The 14,390-nt window shown below is 35.1% G+C and overlaps 1 protein-coding gene across 7 annotated transcripts in view; it reads left to right on the top strand.

The window, feature by feature from the left end:
* WNK1 (WNK lysine deficient protein kinase 1) overlaps positions 1-14,390 on the top strand; it is a 144,641-nt gene that overhangs the window by 73,106 nt on the left and 57,145 nt on the right. The window contains exon 1 of one of the 7 annotated variants that reach the window (XM_015568844.1): positions 10,061-10,165. The exons of the other annotated variants lie outside the window; for them this stretch is intronic. Within the exon in view, the coding sequence (XP_015424330.1) occupies positions 10,076-10,165 (90 nt within the window). The 5' untranslated portion in view covers positions 10,061-10,075. Of the gene's footprint in view, positions 1-10,060; positions 10,166-14,390 lie in introns of those variants that run through there. 7 annotated transcript variants of the gene reach the window in all.

Below are 14,390 nucleotides of genomic sequence, written 5' to 3'. Positions count from 1 at the left end.
CCGCTTCATTCCACATTCCGTTCAGGCATCAGCAGCGCGGCTGTGTGTATGCGCGGCTGTTATGCGATTTTGCTGTTATTCGATTTTACCACCCTCGCAAAATCGCACACAGCCGACCATACACCCAGTATGATAGCGCAAAATCACGAATCGCGATACCATACTGGGTGTATGGTTGGCTGTGTGCGATTTTGCGAGTGTGGTAAAATGGCATAACAGCAAAATCGCATAACAGCCGAGCATACACCCAGCAGCGCTGCTGATGCCTGAACGGTATGTGGAATGAAGTGGGCGGGCATCGGGAGGCCACTATGGCACGGGGCAAGCACTATGGGCAGTCTATCTGAAGTGTACCTGGCGTATAAGACGACCCCCACTTGGAGGCATATTTTTCAGGGCCAAAAAATCGTCTTATAAGCCGGCAAATACGGTAAAGGAATCCCAAATATTGTCAAACACTATGAAAGTTTGGGAGAGTTTAATTTGAATTCCCTGCAAAAGAGGAATGAAACTCAAGATCACCTTTGAAATATTAACAAAATTTTCCTACTAATATGAAATTTAATATTAGCAAGTAGAAACTGGTACACCTATACAATCAATACATTTTATAGAATAGGCGAAACATTTGATACAAATAGAGCAGAAAACAATAACTTTAATAGTTAGAATCAAAATTCTAGAACTAGAAAGCATTTGAAAGAATGTTATCTGTTCACATGCTCTTCAATTTGTAGTTCTCATAGTTAAAATTTCTAAATAACTAGTTCAAGTAACTTTTTGCATTATGGGGGTAGGTCTGTGTTTTGTTTTGTTGAATTGTTTCCCCATAACTTTTACTCTATAATTACTTACTTTGGTCTCTGAATTACATAGGGGAAAAACAAGTAACCCTAGCTTGTTTGGCTCAGTGGACAGAGCGTCGGCTGAAGGAGGTCCTGGATTCGATTCCAGTCAAGGGCACATGCCTGGGTTGCAGGCTCTGTCCCCAGTAGGGGGCATGCAGGAGGCAGCCCATCAGTGATTCTCTCTTATCATTGATGTTTCTATCTCTCCCTCTCCCTTCTTTTCTAAATCAATAAAAATAGATCTTAAAGAAAAACCAAATTATAATTTCATGTTAGTCTCTGAAATGTTTTAAGACAGTTCCTGAAGTCATGAGCCCTTTCTGATTGAGACCCATGATTTTCAATTTTTAGAACTATTCTTTTTAATTTCTTGAGGGAAGAGGCTTATATGCATAATTGGAAGAGGGAGGTGCACAGCAATTGTTTTCTTGACTTGGAGGAGACAAATAATAAGCCCAGAAAAATTGTAATTGGACATAAAGAAATTGGCAAAGGAAACAATTAGAATAATGGATATCATTTTCTTACCTGTGCTTATATATTTATGAGTGCATATATGTATCAAAATATAAAAATATGTATATTTCAAATTGTGTAGTTTATATTGCATCAATTATACTTCAGTAAATACTTAAAAAGTGGGGAAGCAAAAGGAGATTGGCAAGATTATTTTAAGGCATTATAAAGGCCTACTGGTAGAGATTTAAGATCTGTCCATTGAGATCTTTTGAGAAAGGATCAAAAGATGGAAGCTATCAGACTTAAATGATTTAGCTCATGACTCTCAAATTCTCTTGTATCAGGCCCCCTTTATACTATTAAAAATTACTAAGGAAACCAAAGAGCTTTTGTTTACTTCTTTTATATTTAGTTTGCCATATTAAAAATTAACATGGAATTTTATTATTAATTATTAATTAAGAAATAGTATAATAAGCTCAGTATATGTTGACATCAGTGACATTTTACCAAAAAATTTCTCTCCATGACTTACTTTTTTTTTTTTTTAATATATTTTATTGATTTTTTTACAGAGAGGAAGGGAGAGAGATAGTTAGAAACATCGATGAGAGAGAAACATCAATCCGCTGCCTCCTGTACATCTCCTACTGGGGATGTGCCCGCAACCCAGGTACATGCCCTTGACCGGAATCGAACCTGGGACCTTCCAGTCCGCAGGCCAATGCTCTATCCACTGAGCCAAACCGGTTTCGGCTCCATGACTTACTTTTAAAATGAAGTGGAAAAGTGGCATTTTTACATTTTTTACAGATCTCTTTAATGTCTGGTCAAAAAAGGAGACAATTAGATTCTCAAACTTGCTTCTCCATTCAATCTATTGCAATACATTGTTTTGATTGAAGTGTATGAAGAAAATTAGGCTTCATGCCGATATATCCTTGGAAAAGGAAGTACCTTGCAGGTCCCCTAAAAGGATTTTGGTACCTCACTTTTGAGAATCACTTGTATTTAGATCTTTGCTATGCAAAGTGCAATCCCCAGACCAGCAGAATCTGCATCTTTTGGGCACATGTTAAAAATGTAAAATTCTTGCCCCATCACAGGCAGATTGAATCAAGACATTCATTTTACAAGATCCAAAGATGATTATGTACACATTAAAATTTGAAAAGGGAGAGCTGAAACAGTGTTCACCTGAGGTCCCTTTCGGTTCCGTGTAACATATTTTTGGTTAAATAAATAAAAAGTAGGGTAAATAATGTAAGACCAAACATTATTTGAATAAATTATTATCCTACCATTCATGAAACCTTTTTACTAAGTACCCAAATTCATTAAAGAATTTAACCCTATTTAATTACATTTTTTGTTCCTTACTCAGGAGTTGCTTTTTAATAAAGCAACATAATAAGCCAGGATGTAAAAAAGAATAAAAAGCTTAAGGAATTCTTTAAGTCAGTTGGAACTGTTTTAGAATCCTTAGTTTCTAAGTATATTGCAAGCATATACTTGTGCTTTATTTTTCCTCTCAGCTGTAAAAATTTAGTTCTATATTATCTACAGTCCATTATTCTTTATTGTCAATTATATTTCTTATCTGGATAATGCTTTCTTAATTTCACCAACCTCAATTTCTGGCTTCCAATGAGGAATAAAAAGGGCTGTGGTTTTTTTTAATTTCCCAAAGTTTTCTCCTGTTTTGTGTGCTGAGATAAATGGGGGATTTAAGTAAGTGCCTAGATTAGAGAATGATTTATATGATTATATAAATGATAATAATGACTGTGTTGAAATACGCCTTGAAGTACTGTACTTTCTTTTAACTCTGCTTTGAATGTAATTTAACTAGTTTTTTTTTAATTTCTTTATTGATTAAGGTATTACATATGTGTCCTTATCCCCCCTTTGCCCCCTGCCACTCCCCACTCATGCCCTCACCCCCCTGTTGTCTGTGTCCATTGGTTAGGCTTATATGCATGCATACAAGCCCTTTGGTTGAGCAACAAACTTTTAGATGAGGTCTGGTAAGGCTGTGAATGCAATTCCTGGTGTATTTGGCAACCAGATGGCTAAAATAATACCTTGGTTTTCAGTTATTTCAGCCTTACAGTTGGTAAGAGAGAAGAGATTCTTTTAGCAAAAACATAGGCATTTCTCTCATTTTTATACTGTGCCTTGAGCTGAGAACTTAAGCCTTTGAGCCTAAATTATCTCTTTATGATTCCATCTCTGTAGAGCAACTAACTAGTTTTTTTAAAGTATGTGTTACATTAATCTACCTAACCTATTGCACATTTATTAATGAAATCTGCTTGGTTATTCATTGAGAGATTATAGGGCTCCTTGATGTAAACTTACCCCTGCCACTTCAGAATTCTGCTTTCCATCCCAGATTTACTGTGAATAACCAATTAATCATCAGTAAATTGCCCCCTCCTAAATGCAAAGCCTTCTATCGGTTTAGTACTAACTTAGAAAAGGAAAGAAGAGTCCCTCTTTCACACTCAGGATTACTTTTTTAGCTCTGAAGATCACAGAACTTTCGTCAGTTGAACCATAAGCTCTAGTTTCATGTTTTTAAAAATTTGTTTAAACACTTATTTAACATCTATTAATTGGGTATCTTTTACCTGCCAGTGAATGATGATACAGCAGTGAATGAAATAGTATGTTTTGTTCTTCCTCCCGCTTTCTAGTTGGAAAGGTAAACATGGAAGTAGTATTTACAGTAAAAAGGATGGGTTTCATAGACATAATGAAGTAGGGGTTTTGATCTCCTTGAGAGGCTCAAAGACAGTATTCCTGAGAATGTATATTTAAACTTAGAGCTTTATTGGCCTGCTATAACAGGGATGCTGAAGCAAATCTGTATGAAGGTATGAGCCAGTATTTCAGTCCTCTGGCACTCTTCACCAGAAGTATTTCTAGGATTCTTAGAAGAAAGTCATGCCAATATCATTCCCTCTTCTATGTTCCTACCACACTTTACCTCTGTTTTATTAAAAAAATAATTATATTGATAGTAACTGTTGGCCCCCTCATAAGTACTGAGCCTCTCAAGGACAGGTTTTTCCTCTGTAGATCAATTTACTGTAACATGTCTGGCACTGCAGTGGTACACTGCCATGCAAATAGCTGTTTATAGCAATGGGCATATAACAAATATATACACTCTGTGCTAGACATTGCATAAAACACTTTGAATGTATTATAATTCTTCCAACAACTCTGGAGGGGGAGGCATACTACTGTTATCAACAGTTGATAAACAGTCTGAAGCCCAGGATGGCTAGCTTAAGAGTACATATTTACAAAATAACAGTTATGATTTCAGATCCCCTGCTCACATCAAAATGCTATACAGAATCCATAAATGTCAATTATAATGTCAGTCTGTGACCTGAGGGCATTTATTTGAACCTGTCTGTAAGTGCCAATATGAAGGGGACAAATGTAGACGATGGTTTAGCAATCATATTCTATAGTCCACTAATGATAAATTGTTGTATGTCATTGTTCTGTACATGCAATTCATTCAAGTCTAAGTGTTACTTGCTCAGAGAGGCCTTCCCTGCCTACCCTATCTAAAACATTCTTAAGTATTCACACATTTTACTTCTGTCCCTTTGTGGTTTTATTTTTCCTTATGGCTTTTATCACAGCCTTACAATATTTAAAGCCCTGATTAGAATACAAATTCTATGGGTTGGGGGTTTTATTTGACTTGTTCTTTGCTGTGTTCCTTAGTGTTTAGAAACTGGCAGGTCATTGGCACTCTGTATTTATGAAGTGAATACAGAAATGTAGGGAGTGAAACAATTTTATGTTGCCTCTGGAGGAAATGTGCTCTAGAGTTGGGTCTGCTTGAATTACGCAAGTTACTTAACTTCTCAGAGCTTGAGATGTTTATGAGGATTAAGGATATAGAACATAGTAAAGTGCCTGACATGCACTTATCAATCAGTATTTATTAGGTATTGCCGTTCTTATTGTTAACATCATTGTGAATGCCTACTAATGAAATAAGTTGTCTCTTGTTCTAGTCTTTTATCCATTGACATTCAGCAAATTGCAGTGATTAAAATGTGTTTAATGAACTTAAAGTTCAGTTTTAAATGAGAGCAAATGAGCTTACATTTAATGTAATATTGCTTGTTGCCAATTACCTTGCAAAAGTACTTTACATATATTATCTTGTTTTAACCTTTTGTGTCCAGGTAAGTAGTCAGTAGATAATATCTTCACAGGTAAGAAAATAGGTTCAGAGGTTAATCATTTTTTCCAAAGAAATGCAGGAAAAATAATGATAATCCTATATAATAAAGAGCTAATATGCTAATTAGACCGTATAGCAGAACGACTGTCCGGACATCCTTCTGGACGACCTTCCACAGCCCAAGGTTGCGAGGGTCGAGCCCTTTCCATGAATTTCATGCATTGGGCCTCTAGTAATAATAATAATAATCATAATAAATGTCAGAAATCAAGCATCACTAACATGACACAAATACAAACCTTGAAATTATTTCCTTTACCTCTTTCTGTTTTTTAACCTTTTTTCTAGACCTCAAGAGAAAAAAAAACTTTGGGTTACATGGGTAGCAGGTTTGAGCTTCCTGTTCAAAGAAGTCTTCAGTTAACTTGAAAATCTCTGCCATTGGTAACGAGAAGATCCAAATAAGCATACTAATATACTAGGCACAATTTTTGTCCACTGTTAAAAGAACAGAAACTGCAATAAACAATAGCATCAATGAAGGATATCTGAAGGATAGTGCATTTTAGGTTGGAGCAGTATAAAGGCTTTCATGTATCAGAGAGTAATGAGCCTTGAGGAATTATGAGGTAAACTAATTTTCTTTGATAGAACTAGCTGGATTTGGTAGGGAGTTTGAAGAGGCTTGTTTTCCAATGGGATCATAAGGTATGTTCAAATTCCTCTAAACTAATGGTTCATACCAGTAAGAATCTAGCTGAATCCAGCCTCATAACAACCAAGTTAGGAATAATGGGGATTTTTAATTACTTTGTTTGTGTAATTTGACTTTGTCACTAATTCTATTAGCCTTTCGATTGCAAGGTTTGAACATTCTGTCTGGGAAAAACAGAATTAAAGCAGTTAGGACAAAATTCCTTTTAGTTTTTATATAACAGATTGCAATTCACCCCCTTTTTTTTGTCCAGAGAGAATTGAGGCTGATTCTGATTAGATAGGGTTTGAAAAGTTGAGGGAAACACATTTTTTGTTTGTTTGTTTTTTATTTAGCAGCTGGAATTTTTGTGCTAGCCAGAGATCTAAATCCACTGGAATTAGCTGAAAAAATTTTTTTAATAAATTTTATTTCTGTTTCCATTCAGTACATTTGGATTATACATGTAAAAGAAAATTGTGTATTATGGGCTATGACTTGGGAACATTGTGAAAGATTTTTACAGTCATTCAATTACTCTACTGTGATTTGATTAAGATTAAAGGTTCTTAATATTAATCAGACTGTTAATCTTAAACCAGCCACTTCTGGGTATCATTCCCAGTGTTTTAGGTGCTAGAGAACAATTATGAAATCCTTATTTTAAAATTTCCCAGGAAAGTTAGTTTTATTTATTCACACTGAATGTTGATCTATAATTCACAGGTTTTATCCTAAAAGCCATTAGACTATATAATAAAAACTGGTAGGGTATAAAAAGATGGTTTCTATATTTAAGTACCTTATAATAGTATTTAGTTTCCTAGTATTTTGTAAATAACTTATGTGCCAAAAGAGTCATACTTCAGCCTTTTTATTATATATGATTTAAAGGATACCTTGAGCCAAAGCTGGTTTGGCTCAGTGGATAGAGCGTCGGCCTGCAGACTGAAAGGTCCCGGGTTCGATTCCGGTCAAGGGCATGTACCTGGGTTGCAGGCACATCCCCAGTGGGAGATGTGCAGGAAGCAGCTGGTCGATGTTTCTCTCTCATCGATGTTTCTGACTCTCTATCTCTCTCCCTTCCTCTCTGTAAAAGTCAATAAAATATATTTTTAAAAAATAAATAAATAAAAATAAAGTATACCTTGAAAGAAGTTTAGGACTTAGTTGGCTTAAAAAATGGGGGAATAGGAAGAGTATTCTTGTTGGTGAAAACAAGTGTTAAGTATTCAGTGAACAAGTAACCAGCTTGATTGGACTTATCTTGGGTAGATAGGAGTAGAGAAGTAGATAGAGTTGGATTGTGGGAGCTTTTTCACACCAGATTAAAGACATTAAAAGTACTTTAACATGGACGAGAAGCAACATTGAACCCCAGGCATTGTGGAATTTGGATTTGCTTTACCCACCCACTGGAATATAGACTCCATTTCTTTTATTCTAGATGCTGAAGATAATGCAGTGTATCTAGTAGGTACTAGATTACACAAGACTAAACTAGACACTCCATACATGCCAGTTGAATTAAGGAATTAATTCTAACTTTGACATAGTATTAATTTCTGGTCCACCATTGTCATATTTGAATGGGGGTGAGTGGGGAGGACTTTCACTGAGATTCTTTTTTAGAGCTGAGTTTCTGTGGCCATCTTGTAGATGCGAACTGTTAGCCATTTTTGAGCAGTGTGATGTTAAATGATATTAGGTGATTGGAAATGGTTAAATATCAGATGATTCAATGAAACCAGATGATTGAACTAGCCACAATGTAAAATACAAATTGGAGACGAGAATGGAAACAATGAGGCCTGTCTTAAATTGGTCTAAGCTTAAAGAGGTTATTACAGTTTTGATTGATCATCTGGACTTGGGTGGTTACAACTGTTATACAAAAGAAACAACAAGTTTTGGAGGTAACAGGTCAGTAAAAATTACATTTTGCCTGGTCAGCACCTTTGGCTGTTGCAGGGGATAGTAGGAGTATTAGTTGCAGAACTGCTTATCAGCAGTTTTAAACATGTATCTTTGTTAAAGAGCTCATAGACAGTAATAGTACTTATATTGTAGGAAAAAGCATCCAAGAATGACTGTTTTCTGTCTGGAACATAGAAATAATGATGATACTATTGAAGAAATGGGGAAATCCAGAGAAAGGCATGGGCTTTCTGAACGAGGAATTAGAGTTTAGACATGTAAATTGTTATCTGTATGTGAATGGTATTTTTATTGTATATATTGAAAACTCTCATTTGATATGTAGAAAAGGTCGGTCTTCATAAATCTAGGTATCTGTGACTACATTATAACTTTGTCCTAAAAAAGCTACCTCATTTTGGTTTTGTTTGTTGCTCAGTAGAGTTTAAAAACTTACCCACATCTTTATATCGGATAAATCTATGAAGCAGTTCTTCCATTTTCATTAGCTAACCATAATCTTAAACAGGCTTACTTAACCACTTAAGTTACAGGTAATACTATATTTCTGACCAACACCTGATATCCTATACTACCTACTTGGTAGGGATGAGCTGTGTTGAGCCAGAGATCAATGATAACTACTTTGAAATAGCTTGTTATGCTCTGGCTGGTGTGGTGTGGCTCAGTTGGTTGGAGCATCGTCCCATACACTGAAAGGTGGGTTCAGTTCCCGTGTAGGGCACATACCCAGGTTGTGGTTTCGCCCAGTCAGGGTGTATATGGGAGGCAACTGACCAATGTTTCTCTCTCTCTCGCCCTCCTTCCTCTCTCTGGAATCAATTTAAAAAATAAAAAAGAACATGTAGTAGCTTGTTAGAATTCATGGTCATTTCTACCTTTAGAGTAAAAGTATTCTTACCAAATAGCTTCCAAGCTCTTACCTTATGCTACTGTTTAGTAATTGAAGCCTTAGTACCCACTGTCTTGATGGGGATTCAAGCTTACCAAATTACAGGCAATAGGATTTGCTTCTGTTATTTGTTAAAACAATTCAATGAACAACACATTTTCTACCATCCTTTGTTAATGCCATGAACAAAACCTTTCCTTAATAACTAAAATCAAAGAAGGGGTTATTTGGGCCCATGCGTTCTTCCTGGCAATGGAAATGTCTTTAAGTAGATAAGCATATTGAGGCTTTTTAATAGAAGAGAGGGAGAAGAATAAATTCTTACTACTTCTGTGTACCAATTCAAAGCTGTTTATTTTTTTAATGTACCATGAGAGTGGTGAGGCATTTACCTTAATATTACCACTTTTTAAATTAGGTAAACTGAGGAACTATGATCCACACTTTTCAAGTGAATTTAGGGGATATAGCTCAGTTCACACAGACTTGGTTTTTGAAAGCTTGAACTGAGAAGTATTATGATCTCCTTGTCCAGTATACTTTTGGCTACATATTCTGAGTTACAGTTTGATCATTGAACTCAATCCCCATTTTATTTTAAAAGCATAGTTTCAACGTGATTAGGGGGAAGGGAATACTTAGATAAATAGTTTTCTAGTGTAGGTTTTGATGTCAAGGAGGCAGAACTTGTGGACATAATGGGTGGAGCTTTGAACAAGTAAAAATCTCATTTTGCTTGTCCAGGAATCTGTTGCTCTTGAAGGAGAAGCAGGAAGAATAGTAGCAGAACAGTTTCCCAGCTGTGTAGAATGTAGTTTTGTTTAAAGGGCCAATCTAAAATAACTAGATTGTTGGTTAAGCAGGGCAAACCCATATCTGAGAGTTGGGGAAGCATGGCTAATGTGAAACAAGAAATTATGCTTCAGTCTGACTTTGATGTCTGCCTTGCTTATGCTGTGGGCTAATGTACTCTATTAATTTACATTGTCATTTTCCTTTGTAACAAGTCTATTTTGCCTTTTCTGATGGATTTTACAAAGAAAGATTTTTGCTCAGTGTTTGTCATCGTAAATTCTCATTGCTGCTGCTGTCCTCAAAAGGATTGTGTAAATGAGGTGGGTAAGAATTTTCAATATACAAAAGATACATATGTATATATATATATTTGGTGGTATGTGTAGAAAGCTTCACTTAAAGTGTTGAAATTGTTGATTTTAGAATGCTTTTTAAAATACTTTAAGTTTTATAGTTGAGTTAATTTTACACTATATTTTATGTGAAGAGGAACGAGGCTTTTCTCAATTCTGAATGGTTAGGAGAAGTTTTACTTTTATGTAAAAATAGTTAAAGGTTACTTAAACACATTTGAAATGTAAGCTTTTAAGAAGTAAGTGCTGACGATTTTTAAGAACTAGAAGATTGAGCCAGAAGAATACTATATAATGACTTATTTTTCCAGCAAATTAGTTGGCAAATCATAAGTATATAGAATTCAAAGAAAAACTCAGAGTCTATAAAATGCATGTATATGTTTTTGTTTTTTCTTAGTTATAAAAAATAAAACGTTTTATAATCAGTTATATCAACTCATGCAGTTATTTTTGTGTACTCTGTTTAAAATTGCCCAAAAGTAGTCTTTGTTTTTTGTTTTAAGAGAATACATAATTTTGTATAACCCTCAAAATACCTTAAACATTAGATGTTCAAGAAGTACTTTTGTTTAATGCAGAAAACCTTGCTACTGTCCCATGTCAAAAAACATAATATGGTACTACTGCCCAGAGAGAGATCCTGTGAGTTACAAATATAAATGAATATTTCTAAAGCCAGTTCGTTGCTGGCTGAGGAAGACTGTGTACCTTTTAACTATTCATTTTTCTTATGTGTAAAATATTAGCTAAACTTATCTACCTTATTATTCCGTTTTGTTTTGTGTTTTTGAACTTCATTCACAATAGGTGAGCAAAATTTTGTTTTCACTGGTTAGAACAGGGCTAGAATAGGACTGTGTGTGTCTAAATCATGAAGAAAAGAGAGAGAGAGAAAAAAGAAAGTAAAGAGGTGGCAGGATTTTTTTAGGCTCTAAATTGTCCACCCTATTGAAGTATATGACCAAAAGGAAAAAAAGATGAAAACTTTTTTCATCAAAACATTTTTTCTTCATTATTTTGTCCTGTCTGGTGCTTAAAATCATGTTTTAGAATAATCTCAAGCAACTTTTTTTTTTTTAAATATATTTTATTGATTTTTTACAGAGAGGAAGGGAGAGAGATAGAGAGTTAGAAACATCGATGAGAGAGAAACATCGATCAGCTGCCTCCTGCACATCTCCTACTGGGGATGTGCCCGCAACCCAGGTACATGCCCTTGACCGGAATTGAACCTGGGACCTTTCAGTCCGCAGGCCGACGCTCTATCCACTGAGCCAAACCGGTTCCGGCTCAACCAACTTTTAAAAAAATTATTTAATGTATTGGGGTGACACTGGTTAATATGATCATACAGGTTTAAAGTGTAAATTTCTGTGATACATGATCTTCATACTACATTTTATGCCCACTACCCAAAGTCACATCATCACCATATATTTGGCCCTCTTTATCTTTTACTACCCCTCAACCAACTTTTTTACATTAACAATTACTTAGTAAAATTTTTGAAAATACATTGAGCTTTCTCATCTCCTAAGAACAAGAAACCTGTGAGTATAATGTGAAATGAAAATCTGTACTCGTTTCTTTTAAGCAGCTTTCTATTTATATGTACCAGGTGACTTTTCTGTAGGCCACTTTAAGGGTCATGATGTTTCATACTAATTTTTACATTTTGGGGTCTTTTTAAATAAACAACCCCTATAAAGTCCTGCTTCTCAAATGATTCAGAATATCTCTGCTGGATATTTATATAATCTTGACTTCTTGATGGTAGCTGACTGGTGAAATACCTTTTTATTCTTTTCATTACCTAAGTGACTAACAATAAGCAGCCTTAATCTTTTAATACCAGCTGCTGGACTGGTAAGGTGTGTCTCCATTTTATTGGGCTACTTTGGCACCTGCAATACATTTTTGAAGGCAGCAGTAACATTTGAATATGTAGAGTTTTACTGCCAGAAGGCCAAACTCATTCCTCTAAATGTGTGTGTTGTATAGCATTGGTATGGAATTTTCCATACCTAAATCTTAGCTAGAGGTTGAAAAAGTAGCATAACCTAGTAGTTCAGGGTGTTATACAATGCACAGTTGGTTTTGCTGTTGGTGACTTTATATCTCATTTGTTCAACTCTTATTTCTATTTGTAAATAAGATTTGATTTCTTATTTGTAAAGTCATGAGTATATATATGTTTGCATGGATAGGATTAACAAAAGGACCAAGGATTGAAAGTAGATTCACAGTGGATCTTGGTGATTATTATTCAAGAGAATTCTCTGCTTCCTTTTAACTCTAAACTTTATTATCTTTGCTGATTACCTTGAAGTCTAAAATGGCTTTAGATCAGCAAACTTAATAATTCAAAGAGCTTTCAACCTAGATATTACATTTGATTCTAGCTGCTGTGAATATAGATAAATGAATTGTGCAAGTATTCCCATTTGCTTGACAAGGAATCTGAAGCTCAGCTGTTTCTATTTGCCCAGTTCACACGGAATTCAACTTTTCTATTAAATCCTTTTATCTTTCCAATATGCTTAAGCTAAATTGAAGCGACTTTTGATAGAATCAGTATATATGTACTTCATTAACTTAATATGGCAGGGGTCCTCAAACTTTTTAAACAGGGGGCCAGTTCACTGTCCCTCAGACCGTTGGAGGGCCAGACTATAGTTTTAAAAAAAAGTATGGCCGAAACCAGTTTGGCTCAGTGGCTAGAGCGTCGGCTTGCAGACTGAAAGGTCCCAGGTTTGATTCCGGTCAAGGGCATGTACCTGGGTTGCGGGCACATCCCCAGTGGGAGATGTGCAGGAGGCAGCTGATCGATGTTTCTCTCTCATCGATGTTTCTAACTCTCTATCTCTCTCCCTTCCTCTCTGTAAATAATCAATAGAATATATTTTTAAAAAAGACTTAAAAAAAGTATGAACAAATTCCTATGCACACTGCACATATCTTATTTTGAAGTGAAAAAACAAAACTGGAACAAATACAATATTTGTATTTGCATGTGGCCCGCGGACCGTAGTTTGAGGACCCCTGATGTAGAGTTTTACTGCCAGAAGGCTAAACTACGTTCCCCTAAAATGTGTTTATGGAAGAAGGAACATTTTCCTAATCATATTCTTTATTCTCTTTTGCTGCGTTTCTGTAGCATTTTGAATGTTTTTACATGCAAAGGCCAACTATATATGTGTCTACTTTTAGCAAAGAATTGTCTTTCAGATAATTTTCTGCCAATAGTGAATGTTCTACGAACTCGATATATAGTATTTTAGAATGTTTTTCCATTACATTTATGAATAGCATTTTAAAATTTGCTTTTAGCCTCACTGGCGTGGCTCAGTGTTTGAGCGTCAGCCTATGAACCAGGAGGTCACAGTTTGATTCCTGGTTAGGGCATATGCTTGGGTTGTGGGCTCGATCCCCAGTCTGTGGCAATCCAACACATCTTTAAAAATAAAATTGATTCTCTCTCATCATTGATGTTTCTATCTATCTATCTATCTATCTATCTATCTATCTATCTCTCTCCCTTCCTCTTTGAAATCAATAAAAATATATTTAAATTAATGAATAAAATTTGCTTTTTTTTGTTTGCTACAGTAAACAGTTCTACATGTTTATTGTAGAACATTATAAACAAATATAAAACAAAATCTCTAGTGTTTCTACTACCAGAGAACTTTTAGTGTGCATCATCTTTTTTTTTTTCTTAAAACAGTTCCTATTTTCTTAAGCCTTAATTTGAAATACCATACCACCTTGCTCAATTAAAGCAGCTTTTTGCTTCAGAAGCATTATTTTCTTATTTTTATTAGAATTCAAAGACCAGTTGGGAAAACTTAATTTGCTGGGTTTGAAAGTAAGCAAAATACAAACTGCTATTTTTGTAGTCATTACTCAGAAGTGAACCTTTTAAATACATTGATTCAATTTTAGGATCAGCACTACTACACAGTTCCTTGCTGTGGAAGGTTAGCCATAGAGGCAGAATCCTCTAAATTAGGACTTTTGAATAATGCATTGAGTAAATAATGATAATTATTTCACTACAACTCTAGTATTTGAAAACTTTTTTTGAGCTAACTATTTGATGTAGAGTTGACCCTTCAAATAACACAGGCCCCTTTTTACATTTTTTAAAAAATAAATACGTATAGTACTATAAGTTTTAAGAATACAG

This window comes from Myotis davidii, unplaced genomic scaffold (genome assembly GCF_000327345.1).
Source record: "Myotis davidii unplaced genomic scaffold, ASM32734v1 scaffold944, whole genome shotgun sequence".
Lineage (NCBI taxonomy): Eukaryota > Metazoa > Chordata > Mammalia > Chiroptera > Vespertilionidae > Myotis > Myotis davidii.
Note: the sequence above shows the minus strand (reverse complement) of the source record. Positions and strands in the feature narration are given on the sequence as shown.